This window comes from Nyctereutes procyonoides, unplaced genomic scaffold (genome assembly GCF_905146905.1).
Source record: "Nyctereutes procyonoides isolate TBG_1078 unplaced genomic scaffold, NYPRO_anot_genome, whole genome shotgun sequence".
NCBI lineage: Eukaryota > Metazoa > Chordata > Mammalia > Carnivora > Canidae > Nyctereutes > Nyctereutes procyonoides.
Genome location: NW_026575128.1, coordinates 2,063,703 through 2,079,445, shown reverse-complemented (window position 1 = coordinate 2,079,445; position 15,743 = coordinate 2,063,703). Strand labels below are relative to the sequence as shown.

The following is a 15,743-nucleotide window of genomic DNA, read 5'->3' as shown; positions in this document are numbered from 1 at the left end:
CTCTACTATGAAGTAAAACTTACAGAAAAAATTTTAGATATAAAGTATATGAATGATTTTTAAATTGCTAAGCTTTTCCTATGCAGCTAATGGGTGTCTACTTGTGCTGTCGAATGCATAGCCCTGTGGGCACTGGGCAGGTACTGACTGTCCCACATGTGTTATATTGTACCAAAGTTCTTAATGAGCAACATGTCCCACAGTCCTGTTTTCTAAATATTCCATAAAGACTATTTTCACTAGAAAAAAAATCAGAGCAGTTGCACACATATTGGAGGGATGGCAGGATTATTGTAACGCTGGAAGGATTCTGGAAGGGATCAGTAAAAAGGGAGCACTCAGAACTGGAAAGGATGGGTATTTTTTTTTTTTTAAGGATGGATATTAATACAAACTGGGCACGGGGTGGGGTAGGATGGGGGTGCTCCTGGTGCTAGCTCCACTTCCGCCCTATCCCCACACCCCAGCTCCCCAATTCCGAGTTCACAGGATATCTATCCAAGTTTCTTTCATTGTTTTGAAAGGATGAAGGTTTCTCTGAAACGATTTCAAATGCCAAAGATAAAACAACTGTTTAAAGATTTGATTTAGGTTAACTGGGGGGCTAACTGCTGGTGCAAGATAAGATAAAGGACAGATAGGGGGGCCTGGGGCTTGTGGCAGCTGATCCCATGATCTGCTCTTACCTGTGGGGGCCTGCATGGCTGAGCTGGGGATGGTGGCAGCATCTTGGGGTACAGTGCTGGTATCCGGTTCGGGGGTGCTGGTTGTTGGTGAGGTGGGTGGTGGGTTCAGCAAAGTCCGAGGCTTCCTCTGTCAAAATGGATGGGGAGAAGTTTGCTACCCGTGACAGGTAACTTGTCTTCTGATTCCTCTATTCCTAGCCCTTGATTCACCCATTGGATGGAAATATTTCTGTGGACGGGGCTGTGTTTTATCTTGGTTTTCCATACAGAATCTTGCTCAGCACTTTACATATAGTAGAGGCTTAGTAAAAATTTTCTAAACTTATGTATAAGATTCTGGGCTCCTATTGAGCTGGAGCTTAATGCACAGTCTTTTATACTAGATTCAATACTATCCTTTGAAATTCCAGGTTCTTTATCAGTAGAGCAGACAACAGCAAAAATGGGAAAAAAAATGCTGAGGTTTTAAGTCTACTTTGATGTTATTTTGTACTTTGCTTCTCCTTCCGCTAAGTACAAACTCGTTCTTCTGTCTACCTCTAGCTCATCATCTGCCATTTCCAATCTTAAACTTTATACTCTAAGGTTTAATCTCTAACTAAATTACTTCTCTAAAAACCCTGTGGTTTTACCTCGGCCATGCCTTTACAGTAATAAACTGTCTTTTCTTCCTGGAATGCCCCTTCTTTCTTTTTTTACTTCATAAATATATGTTTTTCCAGGAAATATTTCTAGATTTCTTCTACTATCTCTTTTGTGCTACCTCTGTACTTTGTGTTGAGTCTGTCACAATGTATTGTCATATATATTTAGACACTGGTGTCCTCTATTAGCCTGGAGCTCCTTGAAGTTCTGAGTCTGAGTACCATTTCTAGCACAGCAACTGCCATATAATAAGTCTCAATAAATATTTTCAATGAAGCACACAATACAGAAACCCAATAATGGGGGAAGTAATGAAAATGATTCGAGAAAAATCTAATATCTTCTCTATGCTGTTCGGGGCAGTCTCTAGGGGAATAAGATCCCAGAAGGTTCTTTTCAAGAAATAGTTTTCTAAATTTTTTTTTATTATTTATTTATGATGGTCACAGAGAGAGAGAGAGAGAGAGAGAGAGAGAGAGAGAGAGAGAGGCAGAGACACAGGCAGAGGGAGAAGCAGGCTCCATGCACTGGAAGCCCGATGTGGGATTCGATCCCGGGTCTCCAGGATCACGCCCTGGGCCAAAGGCAGGCACCAAACCGCTGCGCCACCCAGGAATCCCAAAAATAGTTTTCTAAAAGCCGTTCTGAGTGCAAGAAAAACATAATCATCACTGAGATCCAGAAATCCATTTTTTACTAAATGTCCTATGTAGGGTCCACTGCTGGGAGGTATATAAATCTGTCTGCCTTTTAGGAGTGTATTATGTAAAGCAATAGTACCAGTGACAACGGGCATATATAAGATGGCCTTTTCTGTGGAAGCTATCATGCAAACACTTAAGAAACATTCAAAGCATACATGGGACATGGACATTTCCTCCTTATTTTTTTTTCTAATACTGCTAAAAGTAAAAGTCTAAATATGCAAGGGGTCAGGGAGGAAAGGAAATGGCAGTTCATCTTCATGGAATTAGTGGTATCATTTCATGGGGTCCCTGAAGGAAAATGCCTGGTGAGTTTGGTGCCCAAATATTGTAGTAGAAAGCAGAGAGATGGAAGGCATTACTGTTTTGAGATAGGTGCGTTTACACTCATTATATCTCTTCATATATTACCTCATCTCCACTTTATTGGTGAGAAAACTGGGGCTCAGAACCTTATTCAAAGTTTCCCACAGTCACACATGTGGTAACAAATGGAGATGAGATATAAACTTGTTTGTTGGCTTTGAAGCCTCTGCTCTCATCATGAAACTACTCTGCTTCAGAAAGGAACAGAAAGGTCATGGGTTAAGTGGAAGGCATATTCATTTATAAAAGTAGGCAAAAGGATAGGAGGGAGAATTAGCGAGTCAAATGCCAGCCCATAAAATACCGGATAAGAGAATTATTGTTTTCAAGAGGGTTGGAAAGAAAGGAGACTTTGGTTATTACTATGTTTAGGACTGCTTGAGGAAGCAAAGCAGAGGCAATCATAGAATCATAGTGTTTAGGTTTTGAAGGATCTTAAAGGCCACTTAATCCAACCATCCCTCTCCTACTTCCCTCTTCCTGGAAACACCCCTCCCATACGGGTCATCTAGTCCCTGACAAAATGCCTCTAGTGATGGTACATCACTATTCCTCTCTCCTTCCCTCTCTCTTTCCTTTCCACCTTTTTTTTTTTTTTTCAGATCAATACATCTGTTTTGGGACAGATTTAACTATTCCTCATATGTTGAGACAAAGCCTGTCTACCTGAGTTTCTACTTTTTGGTTCTGGTTCTGTCTTTGAAACCTTACAAGTTTTCTCCCTCTTTAATCTGATGTCCTCAAAATATCTTCACATCATCGAACGCATGGCTTTTCTGGCCTTGGAATCTTTAGAGCCTTCAGTCTCTCTCCACAACAGAAGAATAAGAAGAGAGTAGTGGAGACAAAAATGAATCAGGACCTGGGTTAGGGGTTAGTGGTAGATAGATCAGGATCATATGTGTTACACAGAAAGATCAGGATGTGATATCAAGAATTCAAAGCCAATTAAGAGATAATCCCAATTAGAACATCATAACTAAAATCATCCATCCTGCACATATTGAACATCTCCAAGGAGACTGAGATATAAGGTACTACAGGAGAAAAAGAGAAGAACAAGATTAGGTTCTTGACCTTGAGCAGCTTATATTCTAGAGGAACTGAAGTCAGCTGAAGTTAATAAACAGAACAAAACCAATCAATCAACCATTTAACCAACCAACCAAACTTAGGAAGGAACTCATGAGATTAGGATGGGGTGCCCAAAGAGAACTAGCTATCATTTCCACATTAAGATTGAGGAAGTCTAGTTCAGGAGGGATCTGCAAAGAAATCCCTTGACGAGAGGTGAGTGGAGAAGGTGATGCTAAAGGAAGCTGTAGAGAAACAGCTGAGGAACTTTCTTATCAATGGTTTCCCTAGGGAAGACATGCATGAAAAACCGGTCATGACTAAAAGGTGGTACTTGCAGTTACAGTGCTCAGTGAAGCTTAACTCAGTAGTCTTTTCCTGCACTAGAGATAACTGTTATCTTCTTCAGGAAATGTGGGAGAGTGCTCATGGTACCCATGGTTGGGCAGCAGTGACCATGGAACCAGAACACCTGGAGCCCCATCTCTGGCGCCTTTGCCATTTATTAGCTATGTGACCTTAGGGAAGTCTTTTCACATATCTAAGTCTCAAATTTCTTAACTATCAGATAACATAAACACTACTCATCTCCTAGGGTTTTGTGATCATTATGTAATATGTATGTAATGGTGTCTGATACAGAGTCCGATACTTACAAGTTATTCAATAATTCTTTCTTTTTAAAATGAAGGGGCAGGGATAGAAAAAGAAATACATTTATAGAGTCAATTTTCTCTTTCTTTCTGTTCACGTGCCTGGGCATCCACTCTGGGTAGCTTAACAATTAGGAGTGGGGTCTTCCATCTAGGGAAGACATTAGACCAGAATTCCTACAAATGTGAGTAGCTTTCAAGGTCAAAGTTTGTTTCTTATCCATACTATCCTATCTCTGATATTACTAACACCCAGATAAGTAGCTAAGCAGGGATGACAATCTAGGAGATTCCTGTTAAAAGCATACACAAGGTGGAAAATAGGGCCAGACATGCCCCTTTCCAAGATGGATGGATATGGGTGAGTTATCCCTTTAAAAAGCCCATTGTCCCTTTCTAGGAAACCCGCATTTTTACCTACCTTACTGCCAGGTTTGGGACCCCTCTTCTTTGGGAATTTCAAAGGTTCAGCTGACTTGGATGGGGTAGAGATGGGGTGGGGAATTAGGGGCTTGGGTGTCCGGCCCCGCTTCTTTCCTGGTTTACGCCCCCTCTGCCCTGGTTGATGGTCCAAGATAGTTTTGGTGCTGCTGTGGATGCTGGGCTTCTCAGTGTTCACATCAGATGCAGGATAGGGATTCTTTGGAATCACAACTGCAAGAAAAAGACTCATTCTATCACCCCCTCCTCCCACCTGCATTCCCATCCCAAAGAGAGGGGGAAAAAAAACTTGCTACTTCTGCTTGGGTAGTTTTATTCCAAGAAGCTAGTTTCCTGGCATCTGACCTAAATGTTAGAAAATCTCAGAGAACTGAATTTAGATTGGTTAGAATTGGAAGTTTTAATTATTTCTGACAGATGCAGAGAAAATATTAAATTTTTCTCCCCAAGGCATCTAGTTAAAGCATATAAACAGAAACACAGGCTCAGAGATGGAATGACTTTTAGAAGCCTACAATCCCTTCCTGCTAAGAATGAAGTTCCAAAGCTCAGCAGAGGAAATGATGCCTTATCTGGGTTATACAGTGAACTAGGATAAGGACTTATATTTTGAAACTAGGCCCTGACAACCAAGTTACACATTTTCTTCACCAATCTACTTAAAGTTTTAGTACGATTATTGCAATGAGGAGTAGTGAAACACATGGAAATACATCTGACAGCATCTCTCCTTACTTCAAAAATCTTTGCTCCATATTACCTTTAAGGTAAAGTCCAAATTCTTTATCCTGATATCCAGGGACTTTTGTGACTTTACCCTTGCCTTGCTCTCTGGTGATGTCTGTTGTCACTTCTTGACACATAGCCCCCCTATATTCTAGCTCAACTGTTTTCTGAAAACCAATTTATTCATATATGTTGAGTTCCCTATTCTTCCTAGTCAAGTAAAAATCAATACTCAGATTCCAGCACTCAGTTCCAGGGCCACCTCCTTACTGAGGTCTTATCTAATTATTCCCCAAATAAGTCAGTACCACTCTACCCCCAAAGCATTCTGGAGACATTTATGTTAGAGTACTTTCAATTTTACTCCAACCATTCACCTATTCTTTAAACCGAGAATGCTTCAAGGTAAGCACATCTAATTCATCCCACAAATAGTTACTGAGCACTTATTATAAGTTAACAAAACACTGTTGCCACTCTTATGGAGCTTACCTCCTAGTTGAGGAGACAGAAAACAGACAAATAAATATACTGTATAATGCCAGGTAAGTGCTATGATGAAAATTATGTGGGGTAGTAAGGAAAGTTCTCTTTGAGGAGATGACATTTACACAGAACTTCCAAATGAAATAAAGGCAAAGCCATGTGAAGATCTGAGAAAAAAACCCTCCCAAGAAGAGGGTACATAACAAGTGCAAAGATTCTGAGATGGGAACATGTCAGTGTATTTGAGAAATGGTAAGGAGGTCAGTACAGCTAGAATTGAGTGAGCAAAGAGAGGAGTGGAGGGGATTCAAGTTAGAAAGGAAGTAGCAATAAGATCGTGTAGGACTTTGCAGATGGTGAAAATGAATCTGAACTTATTATAAGCATGAAAAGAAGCTGCATGAGTAGAACTGGAGAGACTACTTCACAAACTAATTACAATGGGCAGGTAGAGGGTAACGTTGCTTATGCTTCTAGGCAGAATGTAACAGATTACAGCAGTGCAGTGTTGCTGATTCAAAAATTAGGAAAAGTCAGATACTTCTTTGAAGAGACACTGCAGTGTTGTAGAAATCACAAGGACTAGATGAACTGAGTGAGGAGGGCTTCTGAGATAGTTGTCAATGTTTTCTTTCCTGAGGACATTTGTCAATTTGGGGCATGAATGGAGGTCAGAGGACCTCTACTGGAGGAAAAAGAAATCCAACAGGCTGCTGTGACAGATTGGGACTAGAACTCCGTGTGTGGCCAATTCTCCCCACGGGATATTTGCTGAGTTCCGAGCCTGTACATTGGACATGTGAAGCTAGGCTGAGAGCTTCTAGAAGGCAGAATGAAATCTCCCATAATCCTGAGATTTTAGGGGATAGAGTCCCACTACAAGGAGGGAGGTCTACCTCAGATATGTATCTCCTCTTCAAGATAAATGCCATATTTTGAATTTAAGAGGTTAAAGAACTAAACCCCCAACCTCTAAAGGTAGGACAATCTCCTGCAATTTTTCAGGGCTGAGGAGATAGAGAGACCTATTAGGTTCTCAAATCAAGAGCCCAGGAGGGCCCACATCCAAGAAACAGATATAAACTACAGGTATAACCCAGACCTGAACTAGCTCAATCCAGGATTAGATTGAGAGGATCAGCCCTTATCCTATTAGCTTAAATAGGGGAAAGGAAGAATTCTTTCTGATGCAAGATATTAGCTGATGCCTCAACAGTTCTTTTATATAAAATATTCGTATATCACAAAAAAATATTAGATGTAAAAAGAGGCAGAAACAAGTGATTGGTAATCAAGAGAAAATACAAAACAATAGAAGGAGACTCACATATGATCCATGTAATGGAATAGAGACTTTAAAATAAGCATAATTAATGTGTTAAAGAAAGCAGAGGAAAAGATGAACAAAATGCAAGAAAGGAAAACACCCAAGAAAATAGGAATCTACATAAAAAAAAAAACAAATGAACATTATGGAATTATAAATGTAACATGAGAAATTAAGAACTCATTGGATGGATTTAAGGGAAGATAAGATCTAGCAGAAGAAAGGATTAATAAACTTGAAGAAAAATCACAGAAAACATCTAAAGTGAAGCAAAAATATGGAAAGAACATTAGAGGATTAGAGACATGTGGGCATGGTCAATGGATCCAAAATATGAGTAACTATAATCCCAGAGGAAGAAGACAGAGAGAATTAGGCAAACATAATATTTAGAAACAAATGAAAAGAGGAGCTCAGCAATCTAAGAAGGAGCAAAAATCCAAAAAAAAAAAAAATCCCCCAACTATATCATGTAACTGTTAAACTGCTGAAAATAAAGAAAATAAAATGAAATGACAGAAAAAAATTTTAAAGTAGTCAGAGAAAAGAAGCATTACTCTTATAGAAACACCAATAAGACTGATGGCTGACTTTTTAACAGAAACTATAGAAGTCAATATAATGATACATAAAAGGGCTAAGATTTATAAACTGCCAACCTAGAGTTCTATACCAAGTAAAAGTATCTTTTAAAACTGAAGGTAAAATAATATTTTCAGTCAAATCAAAGTTGAAATAATTTATCACCAGCAGACCTAAACTACAGGAAATAAAAAAGAAGTTCTTCAGACTGAAAGAAGGTAATCCCAAATAGTGAGATCGAATTGCAGGAAGAAATGAAAAGCATAAGAAAGGGCAAATATGTGCTAGATACAAAAGAACTTAGAACAAGAACTGACTAAAACAAAAACTTATAAAATGGTTTATAGAATTTATAATGTATATATTATAATCATAGTAAATTATATGAAAGCAACAGCACAAAGGATGGAAGTAGGGGATAAATTGAACCAAACTTTGTTAAGAATTTTACATTATTTGGGGAGTGGTTACAAAGCACTTATTTAAAGAAGATATTGATGAGTCCAGAATACAAGTTTCATAGGATCACTAATTAAAGAATGTATCACTAAAAGCTAAGGAGACAGAAATGGAATAATAAAATACACCTGATTAATCCAAAGGGCAAGAAAGGAGGAATAAAGAAATGAGGAAGAACTCTGACAAATAGAAAATAAAAAGGAAAATGGCAAACTCAAATCCAAATAAATACTTAAGATTAAATACAAGTGGATTAAGTAAAACAACAGGAAAAAACTAACATACTGCACCAAAACCCCTCAGTACCTAATTAAATCTGTTTATAAGAGGGCCTTGAAATATAAGGACACTTGAAATATGACACAGATAAAAAGATAAAAACAAACAGATGGAAAAACATATACCCTGTAGACAATACCAAAAGAAGGCTCATGTGGCTATATTAATATCAAACAAGTTAGTCTTTAAGGGAAGAAGTAGGTCTAGATTAAAATGGAACATTTCATCAAGATAGTTAAATTTCTATATATGTAATAACACAAAACATATAAAGCAAAAATTTAGAGAATGAAAAGGACAAACAGACAAATCCAAATTATGAGTTGGAGATTTTTAACATATCTCTCTCAATAACTGATAGGTTAAGAAGTTGAAAAAAATCAGTAAGGATAGGAAAAATTTGAATAACTCAATTAAATGACTAAAAACATAAACAACCAATTAACCAATCAACTTAATTGATATCTGTAGGACACTACACCCAATAAGTATAGAATGCACTTTCTTTTCAAGTACTTGTTATATGCTGGGTGAAAGAGCAATCCTGAATAAAGTTCAAAGAACTAAAATCATACAGAACATGTTCTCTAGCCATAGCAGAAATAATTTAGTCTCAGCCACAATCTTCAACATTTATTTTTAGAAAACACTACTGCTTTGGTGTTTTAGGAAAAGTTTTATAAATCATTCTATATTAATAAATTCCGATACAGCAGGAAGATAAACAAGTTAGTGTGTTCAGCTCTACTACCAGTAATGCAGAAAGACTTATAGCTCTAAAAACAAAGACTTGTAAGCAGGAACATAAGAATTTGCAGATTTTTTTGTACTAACTGATTCAATTCATAAATTTGCATTCATTTGTTTATTCTAATCACTGCTTAATAACTTTATGTTAATATAGTTATGCATAAACTATATGTCTATCTTAGAAGAAAAATGCAAAGTGTCAAAAGGAAGAATCTTAATATATTTCTGCCTTGATATCTTGCGGCTTTTTCTTTTTTTATTTTAATTTTTTATTTGAGTATAGTTGGCACACAGTGTTACCTTAGTTTCAGATGAACAACACAGTGATTCAACATCTCTATATGTTATGCTATACTCACAAAAAGTGTGGCTAACATCTGTCCCCATATGGCACTTTTATAATATCATTGACTATAGGGCAGCCCAGGAGGCTCAGCGGTTTGGCGCGCCTTCAGCCCAGGGCGTGATCCTGGAGACCTGGAATCGAGTCCCACGTTGGGTTCCCTGCATGGAGCCTGCTTCTCCCTCTGCCTGTGTCTCTGCCTCTCTCTCTCTCTCTGTCTCTGTCTCTCATGAATAAATAAATAAATCCTCCCAGACTTTCACCCAACCACAGTGGAATTTAAATAGGAATCAGTAACAAAAAATTAATTGAAAACCCCCAAATGCTAAGAAATTAAGTAACATATCCTTGTAAATAACTTAAATATCAGAGAAATAAAAACAGAAATAAGAAAATTCTTGGAACTTAAAATTCATGAAATATGACAGATCCAACTGTGTGAGATTTAGTTAAAGCAGTGCTCAGAGGCAAATGTATAGCTTTAAATATTTGTATCAGAAGAGAAGAAAGGTTAAATATCAATAACCTAAGCTTCTATTTCAAAAAGCTAGGAAAGGAACAGCAAACTAATCTCGAAAAAAATAGAAGTAAGGAAATTATAGAGATGAGTGGATAAGTCAATGGAAAAAAGAAAGCGGACATACTACAGAGAAAATCAACAGCCAAAGTCTGATTCTTTGAAAAGATAACCATTTAACAAGCCTTATTAAGAAATATAAAAAGACAAATATCAAGAATGAAAGAGTAGATTTCATTATAGATAATTCAGGCATTAAAAAGACAGTAACAGGACATCATAAATAACTTTATGCAACTACATTTGAAAATTTAGATGGAATGGTGCAGCTTCCTTGTAAAAGCAGCTTATTAAAATGGAGAGAAGGCCACAGAATATGAAGAGCTGTATACATAATAAAGAAATTGCAATTGCAATGAAAAACCCCTCTGCAAAGAAAATTCCAGGCCCAGATGCCTTCATGGGTGAATTTAAGCAAAATTTAAAGAAGAAATAAAAGTGACAACAAATTGTACGATATCTGTTCAAATAAATGGAAAAGGAAAGATTCCTCAACTCATTTTAGGGGCCAACATAATCCTCATGTCAAAACATGACAAAGATATTAAAAGAAAGCAAAACTATAGACTAACATCCTTCATGAACATAGATGCACAATCTTTAACAAAGTATTAGCAAACTGAATCCAGCAATATATAAAAAAGGATAACATATCATGACTAAGCAGAATCTATGCCAGAAATACAAAGATTTTTTTAACAATAGAAAAAAAATCAGCTGAATCTACCACATAAGCAAAATAAAGAAAATCCATATATCATCTCAGTGTATGCAGATAAAAAAGCATTTGACAAACTTTAACACTCATTCATCATAAAAAATATCAGCAAGTTTGGAATTTCCTTATAGAAAAGGTCATCTATAAAAAAAATCAATAGAGGCAACAGCAAACTTAATGGTGAAATATTGAGTACTTTCCTACTGAATTATGGAACAAAATAAAAAAACATTGACTATCACCACTTCTATTCAACATTGTATTGAAGGCCAATGTAACAAGGAGAAACAAAAAAGAAATAAAAGCTATAAATACAGGTTGTAAAAAAGAAGCATTATTTGCATATAACATAATTTTTTTTTACATTAACTGTACCCCACTCCCATCTACAAAACCTATTAAAAAATGAATTTGGAAGGGCCACTAGATAGAATTCAAAATACAAAACTTTATTCTATTTCTATATATAACAATTAGAAAATGAAATTTAAAAACCCCAAGTCAAATATTCAGTGAAAGACATGCAATATATCACAGTAAAAACTGTAACACATTCCAAGAGAAATTAAATAAGATCTAGATACCACATGGCCACGAAGAGATATATCACAATCATGAATCAGAAGATTCAAGTTGTGCTCTCAATACTCATCAAACTGACTTAAAGAGTCAATGCAATACCAATCAAAACCCAGCAGTTTTTCTTTAATGTGCATGTGTACAAACTGACAAGTTAATTCTAAGTTTTATTAGGAAATGCAAATGATCTAGAACAGCCAAGTTAATCTTGGTAAATAACCGCAAAGCTGGAGGGAGTATTTACATCATTAGAAATTAAGACTTATTATAAAGTTAGAGTAATTAAGACATGTGATATTGGTGTTAAGGATAGTCAAATGGATCAATGGAGTAAAACAGAGTCCAGAGATAGAACTAAAATATACACAGTTGTCTTATTTATAATAAAGGTGACCCTGTAATTCTGTGGTGGTGGAGGGGAACACTTCTTCAATAAAATTGTGGTGAGTTGGGCAGCCCGGGTGGCTCAGCGGTTTAGTGCCACCTTCAGCCCAGGGCGTGATCCTGGAGACCTGGGATCGAGTCCCACATCGGGCTCCCTGCATGAAGCCTGCTTCTCCCTCCTCCTGTGTCTCTGCCTCTCTCTCTCTCTCTCTGTACCTCTCATGAATAAATAACTAAAATCTTAAAAATAAAATAAAATTGTGTTGAGTCAAACATATCTATATGGAAAAAAATGAGACTTGAACCTTGCATTTTATATCAGATACAAAAATTAACATGAAATCTAAAACATCAAACTTTTCCAAGAACACAGAGGGGAGTATCTTCAAAACTCTGGGGTAAGCAAGATTAAGCAGGACAAACAGGACACACAAAGATTAATTATAAAAAGATTTATTTCTAAAAAAGATTGATTTCTTTTTCTCAAAAGATATTAGGAAAGTGAAAAAGAAAAAGAAATCTTGCAAGTGGGGAAGGATACACAAAACACATGTCAGAAAAGTAATATGCAGAAAATATGAAAATCTCCTAAAATATGTAATAAAGACTAACAATTAAATTTTCAAAAGATGAGACTTGAAGAACCATGTCACAAAACTGAATATACAAATAGCAGATAAAGATATGAAAAGTTGCTGAATATTATCAGTAAAATGCAAATTAAAACTATAAGACACTGTATCTCCACCAAAACTGCTAAAATTAAAGGGCTGACAGTGCCTATATTGGTGAGGAATACAAAGCAACTAGAACTGTTGTGCATTGCTGATGGGAATATAAATCACTTTGGAAAACCACTTAGCTTTATACTCTCACCCAGCAATTCCACACCTTGGTACATACCCAAGAGCAATGAGTGGCATGACCACCAAAAGACATGTACTAGAGTGTTCACAGCAGCATTTTTCTGAAGACTCTCTGGGAGACATTGTAGGCATTATCTAAAAAGTCTAAAAGATGTACATATTCTATGATTCAGGAATTCCAACTTTAGGTATAAACTCCAGAGAAATTCTTGAACATGTACACTTCAGATATGTGTAAATGAATGTTTACAGCTGTGTTATTGTAGTAACTGAAAACTTGAAATGATCCTATGTCCATTATTAGTAAAATGCACTTAAAAAACACAGTTTTTGGGCAGCCCGGGTGGCTCAGCAGTTTAGCACCACCTTCAGCCCAGGGCCTGATCCTGGAGACCCAGGATCGAGTCCCATGTCGGGTTCCCTGTATGGAACCTGCTTCTCCCTCTGCCTGTGTCTCTGCTCCTCTCTCTGCCTCTCTCTCTCTATCATGAATAAATAAATAAAATCTTAAAAAAAAAACCCATAGTTTTCAGAGTATGCTCTGGGAGCTCCTTCAGGACCTTGAAATCCTTTTAGGGGTAAAATGAAAATTATTCTCATGATACTGAAACATTATCTCCCCTTTTCACTTTCAATCTCTCACAGTGGAGTTTTCCAGACTCTATATGTGATATCATTATTTTGACAGCTAACAGAATATATTCTTATATCTTGAAAATTCTAAGTTTTCATTTCTAATATAGTGATATGGATAATATCCACAAATAGAAGCTCTTTGGGGTCTTTAAAAATACCAAAGTTTCCTGACACCAAAGAGTTTGAGAACCACTGACCTATAATTATAATCACTTCCTTGCCCCTCTTTTCCCAACATGCATGCCTAGAAAAAGTCCCAGTCTAATTCTCTACTTATTCTACACCCAAACCTGAGTAACTAGACATGCCAAATAAAATATTTATTTTTATTTAAAATATTTATTTATAAATAAATAAAATCTTTTAAAGTAAAAGATCTAGATTACACACACACACACACACACACACACACACACACACACACAGAGGCAGAGACACAGGCAGAGGGAGAAGCAGGCTCCATGCAAGGAGCCTGATGTGGGACTTGATCCTGGGACTCCAGGATCACACCTGGACCAAAGGCAGGCACTTAACCGCTGAGCCACCCAGGTGTCCCCCAAATATTTAAACTGATTACTCTAAAATCCTAAGTTGTCCCCTGTATCTCTAGTAAGACCATGGAGTCCCGAGTTGGGCAGGGAAGTAAGGGATTTACTTTGGAGTTCCTGCCATCATATGACAAGGTACCAAGTTCTTAGCTGGGACCCAGCACGTGTTTGTAGAATAAAAAAAGAAAACAGAGATAAGAGATGAATTGAACAGTTCTTTATGTGGCCTTCTAACAATCAGAAGATAGTTCTTCCCTTAAAGCTACACATAAACGTCCATGATGCCAACTGTCAGAGAGGCTGCCCTCTCTGACCTGAAAGATCTGGGCAGAAGAACTAACCAATTACATTCAATAGTTCAGAAAAATCAGGGCATTCACGTCATGTGTGAGAAGCCAGCACTGAGATTAAGCTTCATACTAATTTAAAAGCTTCTTAATAATGGATTTCTTAAACTATCCTGAGGGACTCCAGGATTTGGAAGTTCTTCCCATCAGGAAGTCCTCTTCTGCCACATTCTAACTTAATTATCCTAGTTGGGGAAAAAGAATTGGAATGATGTCAGGGGACTGGGGATCTAATTCTAGTTCTGTCCCTTATGGTATGACCTTGAGTTTGTCATTTAAATACAATCTTTTCTTATTTTTCCAAATGTAAATAATTAAATAATTTAATGACTGTCCTACTTCAGAGAAATTTCTGTTAGAAAGATCAGAATATTCTCCAACACATTTGATGCTACTAAGTTTGACAGGATTACACTCTTAATCAACAAAACTTTGACAAAATTCTTGCACATTCATGTAGCCTTCGTAACAATCCTGTGAAGGTGACGTATCATCTTTCTTTGACAAGTAAGGAAAGCAAGCCTTAGAGAAGTGAAGGTGGCAGAGCCATGCAAGATTCTAGTCTTTGGTGTCTTCAGTGCACACATTCTGTCTGGTAGCCTAGGAGGAAGGAAGCAGTCTTTCTTCCTTCAGGAGTCCAGGAAGAGGAAATTCATATGTTAATTCGTTTGACCACATCAGTTGACAATTTAGTAAATGCTAAGTATCAAGTTTGCCAGTTGTCTAAGGTGAAAACCCAAGAGGATTGTTGTCCTACAAAAGCACAATGTTGAGAAGGTTCGTAACCTTTACACAATCACAACTCAGTGGGTACGGACTGGGATTGGGAAGGTACAAGACAAACCTGGAACATACTGGTCAGAAAGTAATGGGGATGCTCAAAGAGCAATGGGGACATGTCAAGAGGACACCAGGAGCCAACTTCAAGGGCTGGCCAAATCTGGGACAGTTTGAGCATCAAAACAAATAATGACAATAAACTATTATTGAATCAAATTAAGTGTGGGACCCTACTAAATGTAACTAATGCATTGAAAAAAAGCATAGAAAAGGGGAAAGCTGTTGCTTATAGTAGAACCCCAACTAATAAATATGAAAGTGGGTGAAAACTTGGTGAGACACAGGATATTTATAGTCTCAGAATATTTCTGCACAAAGGAATGAAGTGAAGAAACTTGGTAGATACTGCCTGGACCAAGTAACCAAAGTTACTACAGTAATGAAACGAACAGATTATCATGTGCTTTGAGAAGAAAGTCACTTCTAGAATATGTGTGTCAAAAATATACACTCTGAATCTAATCATGAGGTAACACCAGACAAACCTAAACTGAGACCCAATCTATAAGATAACTGAACAAATATTTATAAGGAAATATTAATGAGACAAGTAAGAATGATAGAAAAAAACGGTTCCAGATAAGTGGAGACTACAAGGACATGATAATTAAGCATAACTCATGAACTCCAATTTTCTTATCCCCAAAGGACGTCATTGGGACAACTGGCAAAATATGAAAAAAGTTTATAGATTAGCTACTGGTATTGTATGGCTAGTAATTTTCTA

General features: G+C 37.0%; 1 protein-coding gene across 8 annotated transcripts in view; it reads right to left on the bottom strand.

Annotated features, from left to right (window-relative positions):
- Positions 1-15,743, bottom strand: part of SCMH1 (Scm polycomb group protein homolog 1) — a 182,620-nt gene that overhangs the window by 39,189 nt on the left and 127,688 nt on the right. For 7 of the 8 annotated variants that reach the window (XM_055341782.1, XM_055341783.1, XM_055341781.1 and 4 more), the window contains 2 exons: positions 4,550-4,782; positions 687-813 (listed from right to left, as the gene is read on the bottom strand). The exons of the other annotated variant lie outside the window; for it this stretch is intronic. In XM_055341782.1, coding sequence (XP_055197757.1) covers positions 687-813; positions 4,550-4,782 — 360 coding nt within the window. The remainder of the gene's footprint in view (positions 1-686; positions 814-4,549; positions 4,783-15,743) is intronic. 8 annotated transcript variants of the gene reach the window in all.